Consider the following 16,463-nt stretch of genomic DNA (forward strand, 5'->3'; position numbering starts at 1 on the left):
GGCAGCATGTTTGTGGTCCCTTTCACTGTTTGGTGTGCAACTGAAAGTGTAAATGAACTTTCCCTCGAGAACTCACAATTATGAAGGGATTATAATCATACATTTTACTATTATGAAGTATGATAATTCCAAATAAACTCGACTCATCCTCCGTTGTTAAAATGAATAGAACTTTCCTTCCCTGAAGGACTGACACAAAGTACAATGCATCAGAATCAGAATCAGAAATCCCTTTATTGTCATTGTACTCAAGTGTGCAACGAGATTAGAGAGCTCCCCTCTATATAAATTAGATAAATAAGAGAATAGTTAGTGCAATGGAAAATAATACTGAATAGGATGTATAAAAACACATCACGTTGCTGTTCTGCAAGGTAAGGGTGGTCGTGTGTGTGTGTGAGAGTTTAGAATGGAGATGGCTCTTGGAAAGAAACTGTTTCTCAGTCTATTGGCCCTTGATTTGATGCATGCTATGGAGTGTACCGCAATCATCTTCACTGAGCGCACATGTGCAAACATGGCAATCAGGTGTTCTACCGCTGCGGATTGCGGAGGACAAAAGCTTGTGTTTTACAAAACTCTGGCGCTGTTGACTGCAAGTTGTACCCAGAATATTGTCTGGTAATTATTTTTTTTGTCCCAACTGGATTGAGTGGGACAACATAGGTCCACTTGGGCTCTGCCTTTATTGTCCAGATATACTAAAATGCCGTATATATATATATATATATATATATATATATATATATATATATATATATATTAAGGCTGGGCGATAAACCGAAAATTTACCGTTACCGAAATTTATTACAATGACCGAAATCATTTTGCCCATGTCTGTGTTTTAAAAAAAAGAAAAGTTTAAGTTTATCCTGCATTTATCGTTATCGAGGTAAAATTGCTCAATTTCTCACGAAATTGATTTGAGGTCATATCACCCAGCCCTAATATATATATATATATATATATATATATATATTTATTTATTTATTTGTTTATTATTATTTTCTATTGCATCATGTGACCTGACCGACCTCGATAAATATCCCTTTGACTCATTGAAAAATTTATTTACGACCCTTTAGTATTTGTCTTTGAATAAACCACTCACTGTCTTACAGTCTTGCTATTAACTTCGAGCAATGCAATTGACGTGGGGTCAACAATGGCTCAGTCTGTAAGAATATGGCGCTATGGACTTATCATTGGCTTGAGCCTATTTGGACCAAATGCATGGAAATTGGTCTGGTTGCAGAGCATTTCTTAACAGAATATAAATTGTAATACTGCAGCGCACATTGACCTGAACACTGGCATGCCCGCATGCATACACACATATGCACGCACGCTCACACACTTCCCAGTTGATTATCACTGAGCCATTTAGATGATCTACCGTATTTTCCTGACTATACTTCTTTCCTAGATTTTGAACCATGCGGCTAAGGCAACGTTGCAGCTTTTCTGTGGATTTTTCTTTCACCGGTAGAGACGCTCTGTAGTTCAGAAAATACGCAAAACAAATCTTTATTTTTTTTCTCTTGGGTCTGTTGCCATGTTAAAAGGCACTGTTTTAAAACTCTGTTCATGTACCTTTATGTACCGTATTTTCGGGACCATAGGGCGCACTTTAAAGTCCCAAATCTTCCCCAAAACAAACAAGGCGCCTTGTAATGCGACACGCCTATGATATTGGCTGAGCATCTCTCTTGACCTTCGACCCTTTTTCCCCTTGGGGTATTCAGAGAGCATGTTAGCACACCCTGCTGGCCAAAGTCTGAGACATCTATGCTTCGAATTGACTGTGACAAATACATGATGTGAAGACAGTGTTTGGAGATGGTGCATTTGAAAGCTGGACAAAAGGGCAGCTATCCACGATGTCGTAGTCTGTCTTATCATTCATGTTATTGCAAGCAAGAAACGTCACAGAACCACAGCTGGAGATGGGGTGCTGCAAAAATATTTAAAAAAATTAAAACACACTGCCCAAAGCACAACACTCACATCTCTCTAAACAGCCATTTGATTGGCTGAGTGTGTGGCTCCCAAGAAGCCATTCCTATAATCTTTTTGTGTTACTTTTATTTCTTTTGGCAATATGAATGGCATGAGAGATACATGTTATGTGTTAATCTTATTTCTTTGTTTCATCGTTTGCTTGTATGCTGAGTTTTTTTGGTTTTGATTTGAAACCGTGACTCTAAGGAGTGTGATGACCAGTGAAATCCCTCCCCTGACATTGTCAATTAGACGTATTGCCATGACATGTCTCTTTGGTTTTAGCCAATGTTACTGGCCGCAATCCCTTATATTGCCATGTCACCTCTCATTGGGCTGAGGTGATACTGCTGGCAGCGACCCCTTTTTCGCGTGAGGACTGGCGAACTAGCATGCGTGAGCTAGCTTGCGTGAGCTAGCTTGCGTGAGCTAGCTTGCGTGAGCTAGCATGCGTGAGCTAGCATGCGCGAGCTAGCTTGCGCCTCGTAGTGCGGCGCGCCCAGTATCAGTATTAAATACGGTAATAGCACCCTCAACTGGTGTTGCTCCCTTTGATACAGCGTGTCTTTTGGCCGTATATATATGGTACATTTACAGTACAAAATCGTTCTGTTCATGCAGTAAACAAGTACTTTTATTCAACATAGAAAACTGCAGCTTATAGCCAGGCTTTGGCGGCTTGTATATTTTTTTTTTTGTTTGTTTGTTTTTCCCCCAAAAGGAGTTGCCACGGTTTATATACAGGTGCGGCTTATAGTCCAAATAACCAAATCCCTAATTGAGTACTTCCTGATTGTTTTCCTTGTCTCTCTTTCCTACCCCCTCCCTCTCTTCTCCCACCATAGCGCAATTTAACATTCTCATGTGCTGAGTCCAAGACCTTCCCTGTCTTCTTCAACTCCACATCCTTCCTACGTCTGCCGGGTCAGACTGACAGTGACACCCTGTCTGTCAGTCTGTCTTTCAGGACATGGAACCCAAATGGACTGCTGATGTTCACAGTGCTGGCTGATGGCTGGGTGGAGGTGGGCCTGACAGAGGGCAAGGTCACAGTATATATGAATGTGACACAAAAAAAGAACACGCATATTGACATTTCATCAGGTGAGATCCACTCATTCGTCATTTGAAGTCCATGCTGTGGTTCTCTACAAATTAGTTAAACTGAGGTATGTTTGTCATTCTAAGGCTCCGGATTGAATGATGGCCAGTGGCACAGTGTCCATCTGAATGCTTTGGAGAACTATGCAATGCTCACAGTGGATGGAGACGAGGCATCCACAGTCAGAACAGCCATCCCGGTGCAAATCATGACGGGAGGAACATACTACTTTGGAGGTGATGACACCAAATGGGGCTGGGCGATATGACCTGAAATCAATATCGCGATAAATCGAGCAATTTCACCTCGATAATGATAAATGCGCGATAAAATGTGCCGTCTCGAGTACTCTGGTGCGCAGACGCCACTTGTCGTCTATGTCATGCACAGTCAGGCTCAATCAGGGATCCATGTTGCGACTCGACCACAAGTCGGATGTGGATGCAAAATTCTTGACATGTCTAAGCTCCCGTCCCGATGTTGTCCATATTGGGAAGTACGGTTTGCGACAAATATTTTTGTACCTCTTCCCGGCTACTTTCATGAAGCGTTTAAATCCCGTGCGCGCCACTGTAACTAGAGGAGCTAAATCTTTAGCTATGTGCTAGGTTATCGCGTACACCTCTGAGACGTTCGCTCATATGGTGTCGCCTCCGTTAATGGGCTGTTGTCACTTGTCGAACTTTGCTTCTCACTTTGAAATTTCAGCACAGCAAGGTTGTGTTGTGGGTGATGAAAAAGAAAAGGTTGGACACGCTGTTTTGGGTGCTTACGGCGCAATTTGTAGTTTTGCTCAAACATCGTCTTTATGGAACCCAAAACATTTCCAAACAACGGATGTCGAATTTCTTTTCGGGACAAGCGCAACAGGAACAACTTCAACTAACTTCGTCTTCTGCCGTGTCAGCCGCTTCTGGATTTGAATCGCCAGCTACGACCGCGTCGACAGTTTTCTTTCTTGTTCAGATGGGTGGAGTCACGTGTCTAGACGCGCTGTTGCCGTCCTAAAGGGGCATGATCATTGCTGCCGACTGAAAAGACTTTTCTTTTTCTTTTTTTTAACACCGAATTTACCGACATGTGCAAAATGATGTCGGTCATTGTAATAAATTTCGGTAACGGCAAATTTTCGGTTTATCGCCCAGCCCTAACACCAAATGACTTTGTCTGTCTAAATTGCAACTTCAATTCAGTGAAGATAAACATGCTTGTTTGTCACTTTTGCTATGGCGACAGCACCATTAGCCTGAAATTTTGGAGGAAACTGTAAGAGTGAACTTTGACTCCTTATTTCTTTCATGTTTTCAAGGTTACTTCCCACATACAGCTCACGCACTTCACCGGCCTTTCCAGGGCTGCATGCAGTTGATCCATATAGATGACCATCTCACTGATCTCAAGGCTGTGGAACAAGGCCTCATTGGAACATTTGAAAATGTCAGTCTGGATATGTGTGCCATCATTGACAGGTACACGACTTTCGATTAAATAGAACCAGTAAGTAGGAGACAACAAAGGCTAACGGCTGTTTGGATTGGTTGAGAGCTGCTTGTACGTTTTCTCTTTTCATTGCTCAACTGTGTGTCATTTCAGGTGTGTTCCCAACCACTGTGAGCATGGTTCCCGTTGTTCTCAGACTTGGGATACATTCAGCTGCAACTGTAGTGGCACTGGATACACTGGAGCTACCTGCCATAGCTGTATGAATACACGCACGCACGCACGCATGCACGCCCCCACACACACGCACGCGCACGCACACATATACACGCACAATAGATTCCATCATCACATTTTTTGGGGTGATTCTGAGTTTTGTGCTGTGTGTTGTATCTCCTATGCAGCCATGTTTCAGCAGTCATGTGAAGACTACAAGCACCAGGGAAAAAGCTCTGGGAGTTACTTGATTGACCCTGATGGCAGTGGGACGATCGAGCCTTTCAGAGTTATCTGTGACATGACGGGTGAGTAAAGTCAAAGTGTTTTTGAATAACATGACGCCAACAATGCACTGAAAACAATATTTGTCCCCTTCGGTCAGATCAGATAATGAAACCAATTTTACTACTGTATCTCACAAAGGTAATAGCCATGTAATGCTGTTTCTAAATGCAGATTTGATTTATTACGTGCGAAAAATTCCAAACCAAATAGCTGGGATAGGCTCCAGCACCCCCCCCCCGCGACCCTAGTGAGGAGAAGCGGTATTGACAATGGATGGATCTTTATGGTCACACCAGAACATCACATTGGCATTTGAGTCAGGACGTTGACTTGGCCTCCAAAACTTTCATTCTTTGTCTTTTATTTTATTTTTTTTTTATTTTATTTTATTTATTGTGCTATTCAGAGGTGGATTTGCTGGTACAATTTGGGTCTTTGTACTTCTGCATAACACTAGACTGCTTGAGCTTCAGCACAAATTGATGGCCTGACGTTAATCTGCACGATTTTCTGGTTCACAGCAGAATTTGTCATGTTAAACGTAGAAAGTTTCCAAATCCTGAATTAACAAATCAGTGCTAGACCATCACACGGCCACCACGTTTGACTGTTAAAATGCAGATTTTTTTTTTTTTGTATTTATTTTTTTATTCATTTTTTATTCTTTTAATTGTGAGGACAAGCGGTGAAGATAATGGATGGATGGATTTGTTTTTTTTTTTAAATCAGGGTTACATTCGTTTTCAAAAAGTATCCGTGCACACTCCTTCTTAAACTTAAACTTTTGTATCTTTAGTCCACAGAATATTCTCCAAAAGTCTCGGAAATCACCAGGACATTGAGGCAATACTATGTTTTGTTTTTGGCCATTAATAGTTTTCTCCTTATTTTATTTGACCCTAAACCGGCAGTGCATCCTTGAAATTTCCCCAATAAGACTGAGTTAAAACAATTTTGCCAAGAAGAGTGATCAAAAAATTCCTCCCAAAGCAATGGAAGATGTATTATCATATATTGAAAACGCTCTATTACAGTTATTTTAAATAAAACAATTATTTTGAAACTTCATTTAATATTTCCTCGTGTTGTCTTTGTGATATGTTAAAATTTGCATGATATTAATAATGTTTATATATTTTGGTGTAATATATGACAAATGACAGGCAGACCTGCGTGTGCGTGTGCGTGTGTGTGTGTGTGCGGGGGTGTGCGTGCACATGTGTACAGATAGATAGATAAGATATTTTTTATTTAGGAATGTGGCTAATGCTTTTTTATAGCTCACATTCCTATCATCTTACATTTTCACTATGTCATAGTTTTCACTGGTTAATGTCTTTCTAAAATTGAAACATTTGTAATTCTCTTTATCTGCCGTTTCATTATTTATTGAGAAATCTGTTGTTTTATAGAAGAAAAAATTTGGACCACAGTGAAGAACAACCTTGCAAACCAGACACCTGTTATGACGGCTAATCCAGAGGAGAAGGCAGTTCTGCACATCACTTACAATATAACAGATGAGCAGGTACATAATAGTGGGTGTTTATGCTTGTCAGACTGGACTTCTTGGAATTTGTGTCAAGTCATAAGTGGGTCTGGAACCCATCTTGGTTAATGGGGATCACTGTTGCCACTCATGTATTGCAAAGCCTTAAAAATGGTACTGCTGAACTGCCAAAGAAAACGCCAAATATGAAATGATGGGGAAAAATTGTTTGCATGTCTTTCAGTTGTTGTCCGTGACCAGCAGTGCTGAAAAGTGCGAACAATATCTAGCCTATGCCTGCCGAATGTCCCGTCTGCTCAACACTCCAGGTGAAGTATCGTAATAAAAGTCCTTTTGTATAATCAATTTCAAATAAATACATTACTTTACTGTAAAATTAAAGTGATTTGATTATAATGTTGTAATAGCTGGAAAAATCAATTCATTCATATACTGGCCTCTGATCACCTTTTTTTTTTTCTTAAGCTAATTACAATACAAAATATTTATTCTACACATTTATATATATATATGTATGTGTGTATATATATATGTATGTGTGTGTATATATATATATATATATATATATATATATATACACATATATATATATGTGTGTATATATATATATATATGTGTGTATATATATATATATAAATATGTCTGTGTATATATATATATATGTATGTGTATATATGTATGTATGTGTGTATATATATATATATATATATATATATATATATATATATATGTATGTATGTGTATACATATATATATGTATGTATGTGTATACATATATATATGTATGTATGTGTATACATATATATATGTATGTATGTGTATATATATATATATATATATATATGTATGTACATATATATATATATATATATATATGTATGTATGTGTATATATATATATATATATGTATGTGTGTGTATATATATATATATATATATATGTGTGTATATATATATATATATGTGTGTGTGTGTGTATATATATATATATATATATATATATATATATATATATATATGCGATGTGTTTTCACAAAATCAGGCTTATGTCTCCTGTAGCGAATCCAGACAGAGAATGGTGAAGCGTACTGATGTTCCACAAACGATTTTATTCCTTTCTTGTTTCCGTTGTGGACACACCGTAAGAGCTACAACATAAAACAAACAATAATGAACATAAATCAGAGTACTTAACAGCATGCAAATAATCCATTAAACAACTCGCCGTATGTGTGGAAATAAAGTTACAAAAAACCCGCAGCACTGCAAAGTCTACTAAGACGCTATCGTTAGAGCGACAGCAGTTAATTATGACATGAAACACCTGTACATGGGTAAATCACGGCAAACCAAATAACGATGCAACAAAATCAAAACGTTAATACCTTGTCCCCATTCCAGCCAGGTGCTTGCAGCCATAGAAGACTCGTTTACATTGCGGAAAACAATTTTTAGATCAGGTATCTCTTTTTCTTTTCCCTATTTCCTCTGAAAACGGCTCCTTAAATTACGCTAAGCTATGACTCGTGGATCGGCAGTTCCTGAACGTATCGGAAGAGCACCAAAATAAAAGCACATAGGATAAAAATTCCAACTTCAAAATAAAGTATGTCACGAACTGGATTTTGACTGTAGAAAACTAATGCACGCCAAAAGTCACGAAAAATGAACATTTATGTGAGTCCGTTACATCTCCAAAAGAAAATTTGTGTTTTCTAATTCCCCACTACAGTACAATCCATGAAAGTACCTCAAACCCTGTGTGTGTGCTGAAAACCCTCGTTTTAATATAAAAATGCTTTTAATGCACGTACATCTTTCAAAGGTCCTGACCTACCAGTACATTTGGAAAAAGATATTAACTCCATACTATCATGAAATGTTAAAGACCACTTGGAAGTCATTTCCAATGGCAAGTAAGGATATCATCTGTGATTTTAACCCTTTAAAATCTGAGAAAAATTATGATTTGGCCTCAACCCCAAAAGAACTGATGATCCCATTAAGTAGGCATCATCTGTCAAAGTTTGCTTTTTGTGTATGTATATATTTTTTTTTTCATAAATTTTGAGGTCAAATTACCACAATGGGAAATTTGATTTTATATTTTATATATTTTATATTGATTTAGAATTTTATGTATAATTAGTATATCCCTTTTTGTGTGGCCTTTGACAAGAAAGTTTATTGATATTTGATCATGGATATTATATCTCAAATGTGTTTGGCCACATATAGAAAATCAAAATGATTTGATTTCTTAAAACATTTTGTTTTTGCTTTCAAAATGATACAGGAACATATTTTAAACATACTTTATGCATACTGTCCAATATTCACACGTTACTCTGTGCTTGCAAGTAAACAGAGGAGCGTTTGTTTGATGAAAAGACTTATTGGCATTATAGCTCCGCTTAGTTCTCAAATTTTGAAGTTTAAAAAAATGCAATTATAACGGCTGTCAATTTTACTGTTCGTGGAGTTTCACTATTTGCGAGCCGGCCGGGTGCCAATCCCCTGCGAATAGCGGGCGTTGTATTACCATATACTTAAATGTTACATAATGATTACTTGCTGCAATAATACACAGAATAAAATTTATTTTATAAATGAGAGCATGGTCTAATATTGAATGGATATACCATTTCATGTGACATAGTTGTTTTAACCCCCAGGCAGTGAACCGTTTACCTGGTGGTTAGGACGAGCCAATGAGAGACATTCCTATTGGGGAGGTTCAGGTCCAGGGATACAGAAGTGTGCATGTGGAATTGAACACAACTGTACTAACCCCAAACATTATTGCAACTGTGATGCCGATCAGCGCTCCTGGTGAGTGGACTGTTTGAATCTCTTGCTGTCTAAATAAAGTTAATCATTTGCACAGTTTATTATTGTTACTATTTATTGTTGCTAACATGTATGCAGGAAAGAGGATGCGGGCCTGTTGGTGTATAAGGACCATTTGCCAGTCCGGAAAGTTGTGGTTGGTGATACAGGCAGAGCTGGATCTGAGGCCAAACTCACAGTGGGGCCGCTCAGATGTCAGGGGGATCGTAAGTCTCAACCTCAGCAGGAGATGATGATTATTTTTCATAGAATCACAACAAATAAATTCAATATCTATATCTGCTGTTATTGCTGCCTTTAAAGGAAAATACTGGAATGCCGCATCCTTCCCAAGTCCCGCTTCATCCCTCCACTTCTCTTCCATCAGAGGAGAAACCAGCACTGACATCTCCTTCTACTTTAAGACCTCCTCCAGTCACGGAGTCTTTCTGGAGAACTCAGGGACATCTGACTTCCTTCACATTGAACTAAGAGGTGTGTCTGTATACGTAGACTCTGGTGAATGTTTGTTCTAGTTGAGCTATTGGTGTTTTTTTTCTCCCCAATAGCGTACAATCACTTGGGGGCAGCACAGTGGTCTAGTCGTGAGCACATCTGACTGTCCATCTGTCAAACGGTCCCTAGTTTGAATCCTGGCTCATGCATTCCAGTGTGGTGTTTGCTTCTTGCATGGGCTACTCCATCTTCTTCCCAGGCACACACATTCCAACAACATGCATTTTAGGTTAATTGAAGACCATAGCCCGTATCTCACTGAACAGTGACCGCTTGTGGTGAATTCTGGGTTTCTTTAGGGTTCGTAAAAGTTTTGTCTTTGACAGTCTTTCCTTCTTTTTCTTTTGAACCTTTTCAAAATGACCTTGAAAATCCATTGTTTCGCTAACAATGGCAAATGTTTGCAAAGTTCTTTTTGATTCACCCATAATAGACCATGTGACCATGGTTACAATATATGCTCACCCATTATGCATCGCTTTTGGCCGATCAGTGTGATATCAGCATCCGATCTACGCATTGTGATATTTCTTGCTTGCAATAACATGAATGATAAGACAGACTACGACATTGTGGACAGCTGCCCTTTTGTCCAGCTTTCTCTTGCATCCTCACCCAAAAACATGTTCACATAATGTATTTGTCAAGTTAATTCGAAGCATAGATGTCTCAGACTTTGGCCAGCAGGGTATGCTAACATGCACTCTGCAATGCTCCAAAGTGAAGAGGTTCAATGGTGGAGAGAGTCGCACAGTCCATGTAATAGGCGCGTCGCATGACAAGGTGCCTCAATTGTTTTGGGGGAAATTTGGGTCTTTAAATTGGGTCTTATGGTCGTGCTGACGAGGATCAGAGGGCGGGCACATATTACACCAGTTTTAAAATCGCTGCATTGACTCCCCGTGTGTTTCAGGATTGATTTTAAGGTGCGTCTATTAGTTTTTAAATGTCTTAACGGTCTTGGGCCATCTTCTTTATCCGACCTTCTCTTATCGTATCAACCCTCGCGGACCCTGAGGTCCTCTGGCATCGGCCTTTTAGTTATTCCTAGTGTGAGGACCGGAATACACGCTGAGGCTGCATTCAGCCATTCTGGTCCTCGTCTACGGAATAGCCTGCCGGAGGACATCAGGTCCACAGAGACTGTTGATGTTTTTAAAAGGAGGCTCAAGACTCACCTTTTTAGCTTGGCTTTCAAATAATTTGTCTTAGTTTTTTTATTCAGGACTGTCCTTTTATCTACTTTTATTGTCTTTAATTTTAGCTTCTTTGTCTTTTAGTATTATCATTGTTCTTATATATTTTAGCTCCGTCGTTGTATATTATTGTCTTTTCATTTTTAGCTTCTTTGTCTTTTAGCATTATTATTTTTCTTTTATATATTTTAGCTCCAGTGTTTCCTCATGGGGGGCCTCCGCGCTGGGAGGTGTGGCTGGCCTTCTCACATAGGGCTTCATCCCAGAGGCTCCTTAGGCCCGGTGGACCGGGGCCCTCTGCACTATGTGTAGGGTCTACCCCGGTCAGTCTGGGCCGGGGGTCTGTGTGTTGGCGGAGCTCCCTGTGGCCTTGGGCTGTCATCCCTCTCAGCGTGGATGACCTACCCTGGGTTCATTTTCTCATATGGTTTCTCTGTGCCTTGCCATGTCTTTCTGTCTTTCTATTAAGTTTATTAGGTTGTGTGAATGCAAGTGTGTATGCGAGTTCAGGCGTGCATGTGGATGTGTCTTGTGTTTATGTTGGGTGGGTGGAATGGGTTTTAGTTTTTTGTTGTAATTTGGATGTTTTTATTGTACAGCACTTTGAGCTGCATTTTATGTATGAAAAGTGCTATATAAATAAAATTTGATTTGATTTGAATGGATAATAACTTGAATTGATTGAAGAACAGTAGTTTTACATCTTTTTTCTCTCTAATCTCTCTCCGCGGGGTGAAGATTTGAATTAAAATAATGAAACACAAATGTAGGCGATGTCTGAGTGATCGTGTCATCCCGAAGTTTATCATTTTTGATTTGTCATCCTGTTGCTTCAGGAGGCTCCACTGTATCTTTTTCCTTTGACGTGGGGAGTGAGCGAATGGAGCTTATTGTGCATTCTGCGGTGCCTTTAAATAATGACCAGTGGCATCGCGTGGAGGCTGAGAAGAACATTAAAGAGGCGGCGCTGCAGCTTAACAGACAGCACAGAGAGGTCCGACTCACACCTTCACAGGGGCACACAAAACTGGAGTTCTACAGCGACCTATACCTTGGTAAGAAACACAGCCTTGGGGTGAAAAGTTAATGTCATGTTTTCATTGGTCTATATAACTTTTCACATTGTTTTGGTGCTTATGTGCTGAAGACAATCTGGTAACCCAGAGCAAAATGCATCTGGGTTAAACCAGAGGTGAACTATAAGCATAACATGTCCAAAATACTAAATTTCCCCTTGGCTTCTCGGATTAGTAAAAGATGAACCTTCCAAAGTGGTGCAATGCTGCTCATCCCTTGACGTCACTGCGCTGTCTGAGTAATTCTCTTGTTGCGCTGTCTTTCCCCAGGTGCCTCAGGAGGTCAGAGGGGTTTTCTGGGCTGCATGCGAGCGCTGAAGATAAATGGATTGACCTTTGACCTGGAGGGGAAAGCTAAGGTGACACCAGGGGTCAATCCAGGCTGCCAGGGCCACTGCAGCAGCTACGGGATGCACTGCAAGAATGGAGGGAAGTGTGTGGAGCAGTACAACAGATACTCTTGTGACTGCTCGCTGACTGCATTTGACGGACCCTTCTGCACTGAGGGTAGGCCCGTCACATTTTCTGTCCAGTATTTGGAGTCCTCAAGGTGAAGTATCCACTTGACCCCTTCTGTTTCTTCTGCTTTTGTGTATTTGCGGTAGATGTGGGCGCCTACTTTGAAACCGGAACCCTGGTGCGCTACGACTTCTTGTCAGAGGCGGCCCCCTCTGTGGTCCAGGAGGGGAAAAGCTTTTTGGGCGTTGCGGTTCCTGTTGAGGCCAACCTGACTCACGAGGAGCTTATTTTCAGCTTCAGCACTTCCAGCGCTCCAAGTATCCTGGTCTACATCAGCTCCAGGACTCAGGACTACTTGGCTGTGGTGCTACGGCATAACGGTGAGGTCATCATCTGTGTTCCGTCCCCTGCGTACGTATACTTATTACAGGTAGGCCCGTCACGATAAAAAAAAATTCCAGGCAATAAATCTTCCCAGAAACTATCAGGATAAACAATGATGAGTGTTGTTCATCCCCCCCATGCCACTGACATAATCAGGCGTGGGCAAACTACGGCCCGGGGGCCACATGTGGCCCACTAAACGTTTTAATCAGGCCCGCCGAACTTAAAAAGAATTAAATTAAAAAACCTTGTTAATGTTTTATTTTCTAAATACTGTGGTTTTTCAAAGTCATATATATTGTTGTAATGCTTTTGTTCATTTTCATTTAGAATTAAATGTCTTTTTTTTCTTCAATGAGGTGAGGTCACCAAAACACTCCATCTGCTCCTGGTCCGGCCCATTTGTCAAATTTTAGAACCCATTGTGGCCCGCCAATCAAAAAGTTTGCCCAACCCTGGACATAATGATGATGTCAGAGAAATAATTATTAAAGAAACAGACCGGTTAAAATTCATTAGCTAGCATTCGATTAGTCAGTGTGCATAAGGAATAAAAGTTCAAACAACATTGCGCCTGATTTGGAAAGGTTTTAAGCCAATTAAATATCAAAACAATATTTGCTGACTTGGGTATGACACCATGGATGTATGTGCGTGTTTATGAAGTATAAGTAACTGGGCGTGCCTTCTTGTGCTACGTGACAAATTAATTCATAATGTCAAACGTCTGACTGTGGTTAAAGAAATGCAGTTGTAATCACTTTGTGCAAATGATGTGTTTCCAGGAACACTCCAGATCCGCTACAGATTGGGAGGGCTAAGCGAACCTTTCACTATCGATATTGACCATCGGAACATGGCCAACGGGCAGCCTCACACTGTCAACATCAGTAGACACTTTCGGGAGATACGCTTGCAGGTCCGTGTACTACCACCTTTTACCTCTAGCAGTGTCCCCATTGTTTGAATGTCAAGACAAAATGTCTTGACTATACAAAAACGTAACTTGGATAAAAAAAAAATAATAATAAATGCAATATAGCATGTGTTAGCTTACATCATCCCTGCTTTCTCCTTGCATTTTTCCAGCTGGACCACTACCCAGTGTCCACTTATATATTACCTGAGGCCTCCGACACAGAATTCAACTTGATCAAAAGTTTGTTCCTCGGAAAGGTTTTCGGTAAGTGCAATGATGAATCTTAATATTAGTGCTGCTCATGCTCAGATATGAGGTTGCCTGATGATTTTTAGTCTGAATTGTCTACTCCATATGTAGACTTTACCCATTCACTTTTCCACATTTTATGTTTGAAATTGATAAAAGCCGTTGATTCGATTGAAACTTATTTGATATTTATTTTATTTTTTGGATGTATACAAATTAGACTGAGCCCAAACAGCAGGAGGATTCAATTTGTGTAAATATGTGTCTAGTGCACATGTGGGCAAACTAAGGCCCGGGGGCCACATGCGGCCCTTAAATGCTGAACTTGAAAAAAAAATCAATGAATAAACCTTGTTAATGTTTTATTTTCTAAATACTGTGGTTTTTCAAAGACATATATATTGTTTTAATGCTTTTGTTCACTTTCATTTAAAATTACATTTATTTTTTTTCTCCAATGAGGCGAGGTTACCAAAACACTCCATCCATCTGCTCCTGGTCCGGCCCCTCTGTCAAATTTTAGAACCCATTGTGGCCCGCCAATCAAAAAGCTTGCCCACCCCTGGTCTAGTGAGTCACCAAAATGTTTACCTGTAGAAAGCAGACGCAAATGAGACAGTGTGGTGCATCTCCGGTTGTTTTATTAAACACACCCCATATAAATAAAAACATTTTTTCAGTTCATTTCTGTTTTACATAACACGGTCTGTTTCTAGGTGCTTTTTAAAATTCACCACTAGGTGTATTTCACAATTTTCAACATCTCAAGATACTTTTCATTTCCCAATAGAAATAGAAATTATTTTCAAATGTTTACTTCTCAGTCCAACTTGCTTTGTAATGAAACTTTGTAAATATTACCTCACAGCAGCAATTGTCTTGTTTCTACGTTATGACGCATGGAATGGTTTACTGAAAACGCCACATTCTAAACATTACAAACGTTGTTACATTCTTACTAAAGCAGTGTTTCTCAACCTTTACTGAGCATAGGCACATTTTTCACAATGCAAAAAAAAAATCACGGCACACCACTAAGCAAAACGATTGAGAAAAGGAGATTCCGGTTAATTATGTTCCTTTAGTCATATAGTGGAAGAGCATTTGATTGTTTTGCCTGGGACTATATGGCAGAAATAAATGAACACCAAAGTCATGCACTAAAGGACGGCAGTGAAGTTCCGACCCGGGGAAAACTACTGTTGCCTCAAATTTTAACCACCCCAGAAAAATTCCACGTTAATGCAAAGAAAATTACAATTTTGACATCAACATAAACAACCATATAAATAATAATCGTGGAAATATTTTTTTTTTTATAATGATTCAAAATTGCACATTTTCATTATACAAATATAGTCAAGTTGTCACATGACGAAACATTAACACATTTTTTTGATGGGTCTGATTGTTTTTGTGCTTGTAGAAACAGGACAGATTGACCCCATCTTGATTGAGCGCTACAACACGCCAGGCTTTGTGGGCTGCCTGTCAAGAGTTCAACTGAACAGTGTGGCCCCACTCAAAGCCGCCCTGCGCTCTGGCCAGGCGGCGCCCGTCAGCACCCATGGGATTCTGGTGCCGTCCAATTGTGGAGCCTCCCCCCTGACAATCTCCCCCCTGGCAGTCAATGACCCGTGGCATGTCGAAACCGGTAGAGTCACAGGCCTATGCATGAAACTCTTACAAGGACACGGCGGTATGGTGGCTTCAACGTTTCCGTGCTCACTTTGCCCGCAGGCGGAGCTGTTTTTCCTTTCAGCGAGGAATCGTCCAGCAGTAATGGCGTCAATCGCAACTCTGCGGTCATTGGAGGTAAACATCTTCCAACCATGAAACAAGTTGTGATGTGAGGCACAGGAAAGAGATTGAGTTGCTGATATGTTCGAGAAGGTTTCACAAAATCAAGTTGCATGATGGGGGATATGATATATCTGTGGGCGGCATGGTGGACGACAGGCTAGCACGTATGCCTCACAATTTACATTAATAGTGTCCCGATTTGATCATTTGTAACGAATCGGATTCCAATATCGATCCAAAAATAAACGGTATCAGATTTTATTGGACTACATCCCAAATGTCCGATATTAGCACTCATAGACAAGCAGTCCATTTGAGAATCCGCTCCTGTTCTTGTATCCGAGAGCGAGAGTGCATAGCCCACGTGATCAATACAACCACTTTTGTAAAGGAGCTGGGGAAGATGGTTTGAGAGTCACTATACTTCTTAAAAAAAAAAAACGCAGGGGCGAAAGCGGAACTACGCAAGACCTGCG

At 40.1% G+C, this 16,463-nt stretch overlaps 1 protein-coding gene across 1 annotated transcript in view; it reads left to right on the forward strand.

The window, feature by feature from the left end:
* Positions 1 to 16,463, forward strand: part of cntnap2b (contactin associated protein 2b) — a 31,143-nt gene that overhangs the window by 12,106 nt on the left and 2,574 nt on the right. The window contains exons 8-24 of the mRNA XM_088311067.1: positions 2,847 to 3,105; positions 3,190 to 3,339; positions 4,413 to 4,572; positions 4,697 to 4,803; positions 4,948 to 5,067; positions 6,460 to 6,575; positions 6,781 to 6,865; positions 9,232 to 9,388; positions 9,485 to 9,612; positions 9,710 to 9,880; positions 11,934 to 12,152; positions 12,444 to 12,680; positions 12,779 to 13,012; positions 13,802 to 13,935; positions 14,106 to 14,199; positions 15,611 to 15,838; positions 15,925 to 15,999. Coding sequence (XP_088167193.1) covers positions 2,847 to 3,105; positions 3,190 to 3,339; positions 4,413 to 4,572; positions 4,697 to 4,803; positions 4,948 to 5,067; positions 6,460 to 6,575; positions 6,781 to 6,865; positions 9,232 to 9,388; positions 9,485 to 9,612; positions 9,710 to 9,880; positions 11,934 to 12,152; positions 12,444 to 12,680; positions 12,779 to 13,012; positions 13,802 to 13,935; positions 14,106 to 14,199; positions 15,611 to 15,838; positions 15,925 to 15,999 — 2,674 coding nt within the window. The remainder of the gene's footprint in view (positions 1 to 2,846; positions 3,106 to 3,189; positions 3,340 to 4,412; positions 4,573 to 4,696; positions 4,804 to 4,947; positions 5,068 to 6,459; positions 6,576 to 6,780; positions 6,866 to 9,231; positions 9,389 to 9,484; positions 9,613 to 9,709; positions 9,881 to 11,933; positions 12,153 to 12,443; positions 12,681 to 12,778; positions 13,013 to 13,801; positions 13,936 to 14,105; positions 14,200 to 15,610; positions 15,839 to 15,924; positions 16,000 to 16,463) is intronic.

This window comes from Idiotropiscis lumnitzeri, chromosome 12 (assembly GCF_059441095.1).
Source record: "Idiotropiscis lumnitzeri isolate Australia: NSW breed Sydney's pygmy pipehorse chromosome 12, RoL_Ilum_1.0, whole genome shotgun sequence".
NCBI classification, from domain to species: domain Eukaryota; kingdom Metazoa; phylum Chordata; class Actinopteri; order Syngnathiformes; family Syngnathidae; genus Idiotropiscis; species Idiotropiscis lumnitzeri.